This window comes from Mauremys mutica, chromosome 12 (assembly GCF_020497125.1).
Source record: "Mauremys mutica isolate MM-2020 ecotype Southern chromosome 12, ASM2049712v1, whole genome shotgun sequence".
NCBI lineage: Eukaryota > Metazoa > Chordata > Testudines > Geoemydidae > Mauremys > Mauremys mutica.
The window spans coordinates 8,008,651-8,022,491 of record NC_059083.1 but is presented as its reverse complement, the minus strand read 5'-3'; the positions used below and the strand labels follow the sequence as shown (position 1 = coordinate 8,022,491).

The 13,841-nt window shown below is 48.7% G+C and overlaps 1 protein-coding gene across 1 annotated transcript; it reads left to right on the top strand.

The window, feature by feature from the left end:
* The first annotated feature begins 3,288 nt into the window (after nucleotides 1-3,288).
* On the top strand, nucleotides 3,289-12,317 carry LOC123344968 (killer cell lectin-like receptor subfamily F member 1). The gene is made up of 6 exons (XM_044981472.1): nucleotides 3,289-3,453; nucleotides 5,030-5,128; nucleotides 6,194-6,304; nucleotides 7,618-7,772; nucleotides 8,084-8,196; nucleotides 11,198-12,317. The coding sequence occupies exons 1-6, from the start codon at nucleotides 3,378-3,380 to the stop codon at nucleotides 11,319-11,321; spliced, it is 678 nt and encodes a 225-aa protein (XP_044837407.1). The 5' UTR covers nucleotides 3,289-3,377; the 3' UTR covers nucleotides 11,322-12,317.
* Nucleotides 12,318-13,841: the final 1,524 nt, after the last annotated feature.

Below are 13,841 nucleotides of genomic sequence, written 5' to 3'. Positions count from 1 at the left end.
AGCTATACAGTAGAGGGAGTGTCTCATTTATCTTTGCACAGGGGGGCACTGATCTCTGCTGAAGACTTGATGCGACTGTAATACAGGCAATAATAAAATCACATCTATCTAAATATTTTTTTAACCTATCGTGCATCTTCCTGGCTTCTTGAGAAGCTCCAACCCTCTGTGGAGCGAGCATTGGCTCTAGCTCGCTGGGGTCTCCAATGCAAACCTCTCCCCTAGGTTCAGTCAGCCTCCTGCCCCCTTTCTTTTATTTGGTGATAGGACACTGGCCTAGCAAGGCTAGTACAATATTCCAGTGTCCTATAGCCAAATGGCTTTCATGGCTATTGGGCAGCATGTGCTCAAATGTCTCCTGGTCACTAGGTGTCAGTATTACCTGCTTTTACTTGGTTAAGTGAGAGTGAAGCCGAGTTTTCTCTGGCTGCTATTGTAAAGCAAGTCCTACCACCAGAGTGTAAAGTGACTGGCATTTAATTCACGCCCCAATCCCCAGCGCTAGAAGCTCAAGCCTCTCCTAGCATGAGCATGCTCTGCTGGCATTCCCACCATAGGGAGTCTCGCTCATTCACACCAGGACCAAATTTGGTTTGTTATAGCATGTCCTTACCAGAGCACCCCCTTGTGAGTCCCTGGGCTTCTCCACCCACCCTCCTGTGCAGTTGTGGGGTGCTCTATGCCTAAAGCCAGCATGAAGCAACAGAAACTTAACTCACTCTCCCTGAGAAGAGGTTCAGTCTCAGAGCTGTTCACTCTGCCTGCACGTGAGCAGGGCTCTTCCTTTTAAAACATCTCCCTCCGGCTGTCTCAGTTTGGACTGACTTCATTACCTCCTTCAAACCCCTTCTGTCCCAATGCACAGTCCCCAGAGGCTAGGAAATCCAGCATCAAACTTGTTACATTGCAGGGATTCAAATAACCCCTGGTATAAGTCTATCAACCAATTAATTAGCTCAGTTGACATGTTCATCCTTTGCACCAGGCTGTTGCCCTCAGTGGGGTTACAGGGGGGATGGAGATGGTCCCAGATCAATCGTGTGTTTCTATAACACCCCTGTCCGGGGGAGCTGGGCTACCAGGAAGCTGGTGGGGAGAGGAGAGACAGACTTCCCTGGGACTGGCGGATTGGGGTATCCGGCTTCTGTGCATGGCCACTGGATGATAGGCCGACGTTGGCACATCTCTCTGGATCCAAGTGTTCAAGCCTCCCAAGCAAGGGAGCAAACTCCACTGCAGACAGATGAGTTGGGCCCCGCTCCAGGCAGGAAGCTGCAGTGTTGTCCTCTACCCCCCACCCCCATTGCTGTTTACACAGGAAGGATGGGCTGTGCCCAAAGTGAACCAGCAGGAGAAGGCCAGCCAATCAGTGCTGGCTTGAAGGTGAGCAAATGGAAAACAGGCTTCCCACACATCAGCAATGGCTGACCCACAGGAAGCTGGCTTCATCGCAGCTGCCCTGTGATCCCTCACTGTGGTTGGCAGCAGTGGGTGGTAATGCAGATATGATCAAACTGAAGTGTGTGAAACACATGCAGTGTGAGCAGAGGGTAAAAAACCTGCGGGGGGGGGGGAGGGAGATATGATAGAGGTCTATAAAATCATGACTGGTCCGGAGAAGTGACTGAGGAAGTGTTATTTACCCCTTCACATAACACAAGAACTAGGGCTCACCTGGTGAAGCGAATAGGCAGCAGGTTTAAAACAAAAGGAAGTAATTCACCCAACGCACAGTCAACCGGTGCAACTCAGTGCCAGGGATGTGGTGGAGGCCGGAAGTATAACAGGGTTCAAAATGAATTAAACTAGGAGTGAAAGTAGATGCCAAGACTTACCGGTGCACCCTGCATGGGGCCCAGCAGCCTTACCACTGATGATGGGGGGGGGGGGAAGCAGAAAGACCCAGACCCAGCCCCCTCCACTCTACCAGCTCCCAGCTGCGACATTCCACTTCCTGCCACTGCCGGTGAGTGCCGGGGCCGGGAAGCGGCTGGGGCTGGGTTGCCCCTCTTCCTACTGCTGCTAGTCAGTGCAGGGATGGGCTCGACCCCTGTTCCCAGCTGGAAGCAGGTCCCCCACTAGCCCCCCGGGCTGCCCTGGGCTCCACAGGGGCCCCCAAAGCTGGGGTCTGGGGCAGCTGCCCCTTTTTCTTTCCCCCCCCCCCCCATCGGCACTCTGCCGGTAGGTTCTGACAATGCCACTGACGGTAGGGAGCCAAAAGTCGGCTGTGTGCGTGCAGGCCATGTGCTGGCTCATACCGGAGTGCTGCACCGGCCCACTTTCACCTCTGGCTCCATCAATGGCCATTAGCCAAGATGGCTGAGGATATAACCCCCCTGGTCTGGGTGTCCCTAGCCTCTGCCTGCCAGAAGCAGGGACAGGATGACAGGAGATGGATCACTCAATAAATTGCCCTGTTATGTTCACTCCCTCTGAAGCATCTGACAGTGAGCACTGTCAGAGACGGGATACTGGGCTAGATGGACCATTGGGTTGAGTCAGTATGACCGTTCTTATCAGCTAGTTCTTATCAAGGTCTCCTCCCCACAAACTGCTCTGAACCTGATCCCCACCTGGTATAAATCGCCTATAACTCTACTGGCATCAATGGGGCAGATCTCAAGCTGGTGTCAATCGGCTGTCACTACATTGGTGTCAATCATCCATAGCTCCACTGGAGTCAATGTGCCCAGATCCCCAGCAGGAGTCAATAGTCTGTCACTCAACTGGTGTCAATGTGCCAAGATCCCCAACAGGTGTCAATCGTCCATAGCTCCATTGGAGTCAATGTGCCCAGATCCCCAGCAGGTGTCAATTGTCCATAGCTCCATTGGAGTCAATGGCCCCAGATCCCCAGCAGGTGTCAATCGTCCATAGCTCCATTGGAGTCAATGGGCCCAGATTCCCAGCAGGTGTCAATCATCTGTCACACAATTGGCGTCAGTGGGCCCAGATCCTCAGCAGGGGTCAATGGGCCGTAGCTCCACTGGAGTCCATGTGACGAGATTCTTGGCTGGGGTGAATCGACTCTAGCTCTGTTGGAGTCAATGGGGCAGACTCCCAGCACGTGTCAGTCAGTATACAGCTCTACTGAATTCAGCAGAGCTACGCTGCCTTATTCCCAAAGAACATCTGGCCCCCGAGGTCGGGAATATGGCCATGTGACACCTGCCCATACCTCCTTAGCATCTGGCTCCACTGTCATGCCTGGATCCATCAGACACCAGCATTTCTGCATGTTGTGGTTTCACACCTGATTCTTGGGGAGGAGCCAGTACTTCCTCTATAGGCTTGTGGGGACCAGCCGGAATCCACAGGCTTCTCTTCTTATTCTTCAATCCTCTGTTAGAAACCAAACCCGACACAGGCATCAGAAGATGGAGGATGAAAATGGTTACGCTATCATGACGAAGAGGATAATCTCAACCCAGCCATCTCAGCACCGGAGCCAAGGTACTGCTCTATAAACCAATCTACACTGTCCACTCGGTAAGGGCGTCTGCCCTTTAGGTTTCAGTGAGGGCACAACCAAAGGTTATTGAAACCTTTGAAACAGGTTTTCCTTGGGAAAAAATGGCCTTTTTTGCCCCGCTTCAAACATGGAATTTTTTGCAAAAATATTTTGATTTTTTTCCCCAAACTCCTGCAGTTTAAAAAAAGGGATCAGAAATGTGAAGACAAAAAATGTTTTTTGCCTGTTTGTTGTTCTGCAAAATCTCTTTCAGTCCCAATTTCAGATCAGCAGAGTCGGACAGAGGGCTTTGGTTCAAAACAGAAAAGTGCCATTTAAAAAGAAAAGAGGTTAACATTCTCAACCACAGTTGAGTGATTTTATGACTTTTTTTAAATGATCAATTTCCTCTTTTTGTTTCTCAGGCTCTGATCGGAACTCAACATTATTATCAGCAAAGAGCAGAGCTAGAGTAGGAATCCACCCCACGCCCTTTGTAGTGAAGACTGATGCAAAGAAAGATATTTAGCTTCTCAGAAATGTCCTTATCTTCCTTAAAATCACGGTTATCCAGCAGACTAACTTATTCTTGCAGAGATTGTTCCTGCTTCTGCTCTATTTAAAGCATCTTGTTGATTTGACACTGTTAGTGCTTTGCTTTTCAAACGCCACTTTGGCCCTTTTTAGTTCCCTTTCATAAACACTCATGAAAAACTCATCCACATTTTCTGACATGGCTGCAACATTTTTTTTCAACAGCTCCAAGAGGGAGTGAACAAGTGTTTTTCTGACAGCGCTTTCGATGGTATAAAATTATTGTGGCGGCTGTTCAGAATAGCGCCACAGAGACCAGTAAAGGAGACTGGTCAGGGAGCTGGGTAAGCATCAGAGCTCTTGGCATCCAGACTGGTTGCTATAGCGATGGGGTTCTTATACCACCTTTGACTGCATCTGGTACTGGTCCCTATCCGAGACAGGAGACTGTATAAGATGGACCCATGCTCTGATCCAGTGTGACAACACCTACACTCCTGCTGCTTAATTGTATTGTCTGCTGATTCTCTTGACAGTAATTGGAAAAAAAGTTGTTAAGAACTGTTGGCTGGCCTGGCCTGAAATAGCAGTATATCTCTCTAGCGTGCCATGGTGTACTGGGTAGGGTAAAAGCCAGGGGACCTGGGTTAGGTCCCTGCTTGTGAACTTGGTCAAGCCTCTGTGCCTCTTTTTCCCCTTTGTCTGTCTAGTCTAATTATAGAAGGTGATCCTCTGGGCAGGGCCTGTTTCTCCCTGTGTGTCTGTGCAGCGCCCGGCACAATGGAACCCTGATCTCAGCTGGGCCTTCTAGGTGCTACTGTATTACTTCTATTAATTGTGTAACCCAACTCCTACCCCAAAGATCTTACACTGCGATGGTCGCGCTAACCCTGCAAGTGAGGCCAACAAAACTTTAGGTGTGGAAATTGCAGGGAATGGACCAAGATTAGTACAACAATCCGGTTGGTAGGTTTAGCAGGAAATCCCTCCATGGCTACTTTTATCCTTCACTGAAACGGTTTCCCCACGTTTGAATTTTTACAGGCTCTCCTCCCGTCTTCGACGGTTATAAAGTTGCTGTGGGAGTTCTAGGGGCTGTGTGTGTCCTCCTGGTGTTGGCTGTGATTGCTCAGCATGTCTGGGGTAAGTATCTGGCACAGGCGCTGGCTTCCTCCAGGCCCTGGGGATGTTTAACCCACAGCTCTACCCTTTAGACGTCCTCTGGGACCCCACCTGTCCCCCACTGTCAGAGACAGATACTGGGCTAGATGGGTCATTGGTCTGACTCAATATGGCAGCTCTTATGTCTGTAACCCTTCTACCTCGGTGCCTATTGCAAGTGCAGGAACCGGGTAAGTGAGAATCAGGCCTCTTGCCTACAGTGGCAATTTTCTTCAATTCTCCCACCAGCTATGGTTCATCTTCTCCAGTGGGGGCATGAATGGGGCTGTTCCCACCATGTTCTCCAGACCAGCTCACCTCCATGGGTCTGACTCGATACAGCTCATGAAGCAGGCTTTAGCCCACGAAAGCTTATGCCCCCAAAAATGTGTTCGTTTTTAAGGTGCCACAAGGACTCGTTGTTTTTGCGGATACAGTCTAACATGGCTACCCCTCTGAAACCTGTCTCCATGGGTCTGGTTCCCTGCTGCCCAGCCATTCACTCCAGTGGGAAAACAAGCGCAAAGTGTTACTAAATGCACCAGCTTGCCTTTTTTTTTTTTTTGTCCAATTTTTTTGTTAATTGAACTTTTTTTTTTTTTTTACAAAGGCTTTGGCTAAACTTTTTAAATTTCCTGGGGTTTTTAACTAAACATTTGAAAATATTTTTCCCATTCTTTCCCCTTTTTTCCTTCCCTCAGCCCTTTTTAATGAGAAAATGGAGGAGGGGAAAAAGAAGGGGAAAGGGAAACAGAAGTGAAAAACTGGTTTGGGTTGTGGGGTTTTTTTTGGTATTTAATTGAAAAAAATAATTTAAAAAAAGCACAGACAATACGATGGTATTTACTCGCTCTGCTACCAGAGCAGATGGCGGCAATCTGCACTAGTGTAAATGACACCACAAGGTGCAGGACAATGGGGAACTGGGCCCAGATTCATTCCCCTTCTCTCTTCCCTGCCCATGGTGCTATGAAATGTGACCTAACTCCTTATGGTGTGTAAGGAAGCTCTTTCCTAACCTCCCTCTGCACTGGTGCTTTTTGGAAGGTTTCCAGGCTGGACAGGCCAGTTGCAGCGGCAAATGCGACATCCAGCAGGAGGCCTTCATATCTCGTCTCAGGCAGAGTCTGTGTGACCCAGCCCGGAGCGGCCCTGCAGGTAATCTCAGCTCAGGCTGTCTCTGAACTGATTTCCATGCCGGGCTCGGAGTCTGGGAAATACCTGAGCTGGGGAATCTTGGGAGCCAGGGGGGACGTGGAATGACTATGGACATTCAACATCTGCTGGAAAAGCTCACTGCTCACATGCCAGAGTGGGACACAGCAAAGCTGGGTACAACGCCTGGCTCTGTCTCAGACTCCCTGTCTGAGCCTGGGCAAATCACTGCATCTCTCGGGTCTCAGTTTCCCCTTCTGTACAATATGGATATTGATCGTTTCTTTGGATGTTTTCTCTATTTAGACTGAGCTTTTGGGGTAGAGACTGTCACTATGTCCATTAGAGTAGCACATGGAGGCCCAGACAGTCCCTGCCCCAGCTGAGATCAGGGCCCCGCTGTGACGGGTGCTGCACAGACACACACTAACAGACAGTCCCTGCCTGGCAGAGTTTGCAACCTAAACAGGGCAGGAGGGGAACCAGAAGTGACTTGCCCAAGGTCACCCAGCAGCTCAGTGGCAGAACTCAAGATCTCTTGAGTAGCAGTCAAGTTCCCCTAAATAAAGGCAGCGTGGCCTTTAGGTGTTACTAAAATGCAGATAACAAAAATACCCTTTGCGGGTGGGGACTGTCGTCTTGTGCCGTGTTTGTTTAGTGCCCAGCTCGGGCTACTGCAATACAACTAACCAATTCAATAACAATCCTATATTCAGCAGAGACCTGCGACGTACCCAGACCCCCCAGTACTCACCTGTGTTAATGGCAGCAGTGACCTCTAGTGGTCACATGGGGGTAGTTCTCACTCTACAGCTCACCCCGCACCGTAATTAGAGCCAGCAAACACTCTGAGATTCAACTTTAGGGTGACCAGACAGCAAATGTGAAAAATCAGGATGGGAATGGGAAGGTAATAGGAGCCTATATAAGAAAAAGACCCTAAAATCGGGACGTCTGGTCACCCTATTCAACTTCCAGGGTCAAACTTCATTTTCTTGGTCTGTGACAAATATTTATTATATCATATGGGGTCGGTGCGTGCAGGGAGTTTGAGTGAAATCCCTGCAGCTCTTTCTGAGTTATGAGAAAAGGGGAGAAATAAATTTCTCTCCCTCCCCCCCCCCCCATGGCAAAATCGGATAGTAATTTATGTTGCTCTAGGGCAAGATCCGGAGCTGGTGTAAATTGATGTGCTCCATGCTGACCAACACCAGCTGGGAATCTGGCCCCTAGCGCCCACTGAGGGCTAGGGCTTTTGAATGGCTTGGGAAAAAAATATTGGCTTTATGTGAGTTCGTCTCTGTTTCTTCTTCCAGTGGGAGCCAGGTGCGCACTCTGCCCCAAGGACTGGCAGGCGCACAAGGGAAAGTGCTACTGGGATTCTAAAAGGAGCCAGATTTGGAATGCGAGCCAGAAGGACTGTGAATTGAGGAATTCACAAATGCTCGTGATCCAGGACCAAGAGGAGATGGTAAAGTGAAATACACAAGGCCAGTTCTCCAGCTGGTGTGAATTAATGTAGTGCCACTAATTTTGTACTCCTTTACCACTCAGCAACTCTCAGGGAAACAGGTCTATTCTTCAGTACCACTGAAGCTCTCCAGTGAGAGGGTATCATGCAGTGTGCTGGCCTCATTGGGTCAGAATTCATTTTCCTTGCATGTTTTGGGTCTCTGATAGATCTCCTGGTGAGGTGGGGGTGGCAGGGGGTGTGTGTGTCTCTGTATATGCAGGGAGTGTAAGACTGTGTGAGAGTCACCCAGCTGCTTGCTTTACACCCAGGATTTCATAAACACTATCACAGACGGTACAAACCACATCTGGATCGGCCTGAACAACACATCCCACACTGGAAACTGGACCTGGGTGGACGGCTCCCCTTTAAATCAAACATTGTGAGTGTTGCCTGCAGATTCACTGTGGCTAAGTTATATTTTTCCTCTGCATTTGTTGATTTGTTAGGAAGGAACAATCAGTTGCACACATACAAAATGGGAAATGACTGCCTAGGAAGGAGCACTGTGGAAAGGGATGTTGGGGTCATAGTCAATCACAAGCTAAATATGAGTCAACAGTGTAACACTGTTGCAAAAAACGAGAACATCCTTCTGGGATGTATTAGCAGGATTGTTGTAAGCAAATCACGAGAAGTAATTCTTCTGCTCTACTCCGTGCCGATTAGGCCTCAACTGGAGTATTGTGTCCAGTTCTGGGTGCCACATTTCAGGAAAGATGTGGACAAAGTCCAGAGAAGAGCATCATTAAAGGTCTAGAAAACATGATCTATGAGGGAGGATTGAAAATATTGGGTTTGTTTAATCTGGAGAATAGAAGACTGAGAGGTGATATCTGTTTTCAAGTATATAAAAGATTGTTACAAGGAGAACAGAGAACTATTGTTTTCCTTTACCTTTGAGGATAGGACAAGAAGCAGTGGTCTTAAATTTCAGCAAGGGATGTTTAAGTTGGACATTATGAAAAACTTCCTAACTGTCAGGGTGGTTAAGCACTGGAATAAATTGCCTAGGGAGGTTGTGGAGACTTTGTCATTGGAGGTTTTTAAGAGCAGGTCAGACAAACACCTGTCAGGGATGATCTAGATAATAGTCCTGCCACGAGTGCAGGGGGCTGGGCTAGACGACCTCTCGAGGTCCCTTCCAGTTCTATGATTTGCTCATTCTGAAGTTTGCACATTTGGGCTCAGATTCCACAGAGCTGTAGTGCAGGGCTGTGCGTGTTTGGAAAGGAATCTCTCCTAGCATCCCAGCAGGGGCTCAGGTTTCATGGACGACTTGGTCGTAGCTGTGATTCAAATGTTCTTAAATCAACCATCTGCTCTGCAACTGGGCTATAAATCAGGGCTCCTTTGTTTCTCCTTTGGCTCCTACTGATTCCAGGGCCTTGGATTAGCCCATCTGGGTTCTAGTCCCAACTCTGGGAGACAGCAAGGTCTGATAATAAAACAAGGAGAGGATTAGGAATTAAGAGCCCTGATTTCTAGTCCCAGGCTGAGTAAACCTCTTCACCCCATTGTGCCTCAGTTTCCCCATCTTCATAGAGTCCAAGGCCAGAAGGGACCACCAGTGTAATCATATAATCTGACCTGCTATATAAACACAAGCCAGAGAACTGCCCCCAAAATAAACCCCAGAGCAGATATTTTAGAAACACATCCACTCAATTTAAAAATGGTCAGAGATGGAGAGTCCACCATGAACCTTGAGTTATTCTACCAGTGGTTAATTACCCTCACTGTTAACAAATGTATGCCTTATTTCCAGATTAAATTTGTCTCACTTCAACTTCCAGCCACTGGGTTGTGTTAGACCTTCCTCTGCTAGATTGAAGAACGCGTTATTAAACATTTGTTCCCCATGTAGGTATCAAGTCACCTCTTCACCTTTTCTTTGGTTAGCTGAAGAGATAGCAGTGTAGCCTTGTATTTTATTTTGAGTAAGTTTTGTAATGTGGTATTATGCCACTGTGCGTTCAGATGTGGTCCCTACAGTTTCGATGGAGTGAAAGTCACCTCTGCTACTTGCTACAGATTTAGAGTCTCTAGGAACGAATAAAGACCAAGGGCAGTGACCACACAGACATTCATTCACAAGTACAAAGTGTCTCTGTTTTACAAATTTTATGAAGGTTATGAAGATCCCTGCATATAGAAATTCTACACAGACATATGCACAAGTTACAAATATACTCACAACCTTAACAGTAGTGTTAGGGACTGATGGGTCTCACATGGATTGCCCATCAACCGAGGGATGGTTCCTGCTGGAGTTTCCCATAAGGAGCTCAATTTTCCTGCTCTGGGCATCTTCCTTATGTGATTCGATCTATACCTACATTCTGTGCATGCCCATAAAAGTGTCAACCCTCTTTTTCCTTATTGGTCTGATGTCCTCTAGAAACATACAGTACCCCGCTTTCTATAGGTCGTGTAGGTTCTCTCTATTCTCACTAGCATTGATGCACAACCTGTGTCCTGTGGTTAAGATACATGTTGGAAACAGATGTGCCTTTACAGCATTTTTATGATTTAAAATTAATCTTCCAGCTAGATTTTCACAATGACACCACTTGATACCACTTTTTCCATAATCTTAGGACATTGGGTTGTTCTTCGGTCACTTGCTTATGTCAGCATTTCTTTACACCAACAGCTAAGCTAAAATCTTGCAGGCCTCAGCCTGCAGCTGTGTGTTTCAGCCCTTGTTACTTAAATACCGAATACATAATTAACCCTTCCAGATACTAATCATTCTTATCCTACCACTTAACTCTATTGAGCATACAATGATTATATACGACATAACCTGCTAGTTGATTATAACCATAGAAGAAATGAGCAATAAACTAATACCATTGGCTACAGAAGCTTTATAATGATCAACGCAAGGAGTGCAAACTTTCATTGAATTCAATGAGAGTTAGGAGCTGAAATACCTTTGTGGATCTGGGCATCCGTGTTGTTAAACTGGTAGTGAGCAAGAGAGGAATCGGCCACAAGAAGAAAGCAGAAGTGAAATGATCCTGGCAAAGCTCCCAGTGACTTCAAGGGGGGCCAGGATCTCCCCGGAGGCTTGTGGGGCCCTAATAATGGGGAGTGGTTATCAGAATGGGGGAAGACGGATGTTGAGACAGCCTAACTCAGTTCCTGTCCTGGGAGGTTTTGCTGTGATGGCTGACAGCCCGGGGACTGAACTGGGGACCTTCAGAGCTAAAAGCAAGAGCTGTTACAGCTTGAGATAAGGAGCCAGCCCATGAGATTAGTAGAGGCACTCAGCCATGGGTTACACTATCATCAAGGCCCCTATCCCAACGTCCCATCACTGCGAAAGGAGGGTCTCTCTAATCCATCTATCACTACCTTTCTCCTTCGCTCTGCAGGTTCCCGGTCTCGGGTCCTGTTGCATCCAACAGCTGCGGGGTGGTAAAGGGGAACCGGATCAACTCGGAAACCTGCAGCGCCGAATTCAAGTGGATTTGCCAGAAAGACGCTGTCACGGTGTGAAGAAATGAGAACGTCAGTGCCCAGGAAAGCGCTCCTGCCCCATGAGGATGAATTCAAAGGTCTTTATATAGAGACTCTGCCCTCTTCCTCTAAGCTGATGCGGCGCAACAGTTGCCAAAATAAGGGAATTTGAGTCCTTGATCTAGTCCCTTTGTTCCCTAGTGCTGCTGGGAGCAGTGTGTGTGTGTGTGTCTGTCTGTGTGCATGTGTCTGTGTGCGGATGCCCAGTGGCTAGAGAGGAAACCAGGAAAGGTGTATTCTATTCCTGGCTTGGTCACGTGACCTGGAGCAAATCCCTTTCTTGTGCCGTGCCTCAGTTTCTCCACCTATACAATGTTGTAATGACACTGAACTCTGTGATGTGCTTTGAGAGCTCTGGGGGCAAAATGATTAGATGGGAGTCCCGAGCTCGCACGCCTTAGGACGAGCAAGTGATGGTGGATGTACTGGCTGTGTCTACACCACATCTGGGAGCGAGCGGCCCAGAAGAGGGTCCATGGACTTATGCTAAAAATAGCTCTGTAGATGGTGCAGTTGGGGCTGGGGTTGGGGCTGCAGCGAAGATGAGACTATTTTTAGCATGTTTGTGTACCCAAGCTGAGACTCTCACTCCCCGCTGCACTGTGGACATACCCTCAGGAAGCCCCTGCTCCCCGGCAGGAGCGCTGGGGGGAGCGAGGGGCACTGCAGGCTGAAGGGGTGGAGAGAGGCCCCAACAGTGCCACTAATCCCTAATTTGCCTGTTTCTGGGGACTGGAGGAATGCAAGGAGTCGCTGGTGCCCAGCCTCCACAAGCTATGAAGGGCATGATGGCCCCAGTAGCCATATAGATTAAAAAAAGCCCCACTCCTTAACCCAGTACCTACAGCAAAGCTTGGCAGTCTTCAAGTTGTAATTTCCATGCATAACACTGGTTTCGTTTTAAGCATTTTTTTTTCTATTTGTGTCTATTTAAATGTTCATATTTCTGGAAAGTTGGGGGAGGTTCAGCCAATGAGAGGGCCTGACAATCATTAATGACAGTAGATGTTAAGATTCAAGAAGTTAAAGCTTTCTCTGACTGTTAAACACAAATTATAAATTTTACGTATGGGATGCTGACAAAATAAACAGCCTGCATGTGTTCTCAAGCCGCATTTGTTTGTCTTCGCCTCAGGGCCGCCCAAAGGATTCAGGGGGCCTGGGGCAAAGCAATTTTGGGGGCCCCTTCCATAAAAAAAAGCTGTAATACTATAGAATAATATATTCTTGTGGGCAGTGGCGTAGGCAGGTTCTAACAGCAGGGGGAACGAACACACAAAAAAAGGCTCCACTCAACATATCAAATTACTAATTACATCCACTCCCTCCCACTTCTTGCCCCCCTCAGAACCCCCAACATCCCCCCACTCCTTGTCCCCTGACTGTCCCCTCCTGGGACCCTTGTCCCTAACTGCCCCCCTAGGACCCTACCTCCTACCTGTCCCCCGACTGCCATGACCCTTATCCACACCCCTGCCCCCAGACAGACTGCCAGGACTCCCACGCCCCATCAAACCCCTCCCCGCCCCCTGACAAGACCCCCAATATACACCAAGACACATCCCTTAAACCAAAGTGTGTGTGTGTGGGGGGGGGGGGGGCGAGGAACCACACACAGCTCCTGCCATTGAGGGTACATGGGTAGCTGCTTCTGCCCTAGCACCGGGATTTAATGTTTAGCCAGAAGCCTTTGCGAGCAGGCGGAGGGATACTGCTAGCGAAGGGAGCGTTTGATTTTAGAGTCTGATCCCAACAGACCTAGCAGAGACCACAACAATAGTACTGCCTCTGCCATCCCAGCACAGAGCCCATAAACAAGAGAGGCAGAGACGTGCTTAATCCAGTGCATGGGGTGGAGAGGGAGCACAGACAAGGGACGGGGCATGGAGAAAAACCACAGAGGGGGAGAGAAGAAGAAAGTGAGGCAGGAGGAGAAGCCAGGCGGCTGGGTCTCTGGAGGGAAGGCCTGGGTGTGAGGGTGGGTTCGGATGCAGCATGTTGCAAACACAAGGGAAAGAAGCAGGGAAGGGATTGCAGAGGACAAGCCAGGCTACTCACTCAGTCTCCCTGTGGGGCCCTGCCCATTGGGTAGCAGGGCCCAGGAAATGAAAATCTCTTACCCACACAGAATTGTTACCTGCTCCCAAATCCTTTGCCATGGCTGCAAGCTTAGAAGAGCTTAAGCTGTGAGCTGCATGGCCTGCCTCAATACATAGCTCTGGTGCGGTGCCTCAGGCAGGTTTGCATTGTATAACCCAGATGAAAAGCCCAGCAGAGACAGTTTGCAACTTTCCCAGCTCTTTCAGCAGCCGTCGGGGCCTTTAAATCACTCAGGCTGCATCTTCCAACTAAACTGCATTAATGATACAGCTCAGGCAAGCAGGCTGGGGGCCGTGCAGGCTGCCCGGGCCAGCGGAGAGCACTTCCCACTGAAGGCTGCTTTTCTAGGCTTGTGTTTTGCTGTTGGAGAGACACCCAGACTTCCTCCCATCTCACCCC

What these genes read in the sequence shown, in the direction of transcription:
- LOC123344968 (XM_044981472.1), top strand. Translation starts at nt 3,378, where the DNA reads ATGGAGGATGAAAATGGTTACGCTATCATGACGAAGAGGATAATCTCA. An exon ending in AGCCCGGAGCGGCCCTGCAG is followed by an intron (nt 6,305 to 7,617) that starts GTAATCTCAGCT and finishes TTCTTCTTCCAG; the next exon opens with TGGGAGCCAGGTGCGCACTC. An exon ending in TCCCCTTTAAATCAAACATT is followed by an intron (nt 8,197 to 11,197) that starts GTGAGTGTTGCC and finishes TTCGCTCTGCAG; the next exon opens with GTTCCCGGTCTCGGGTCCTG.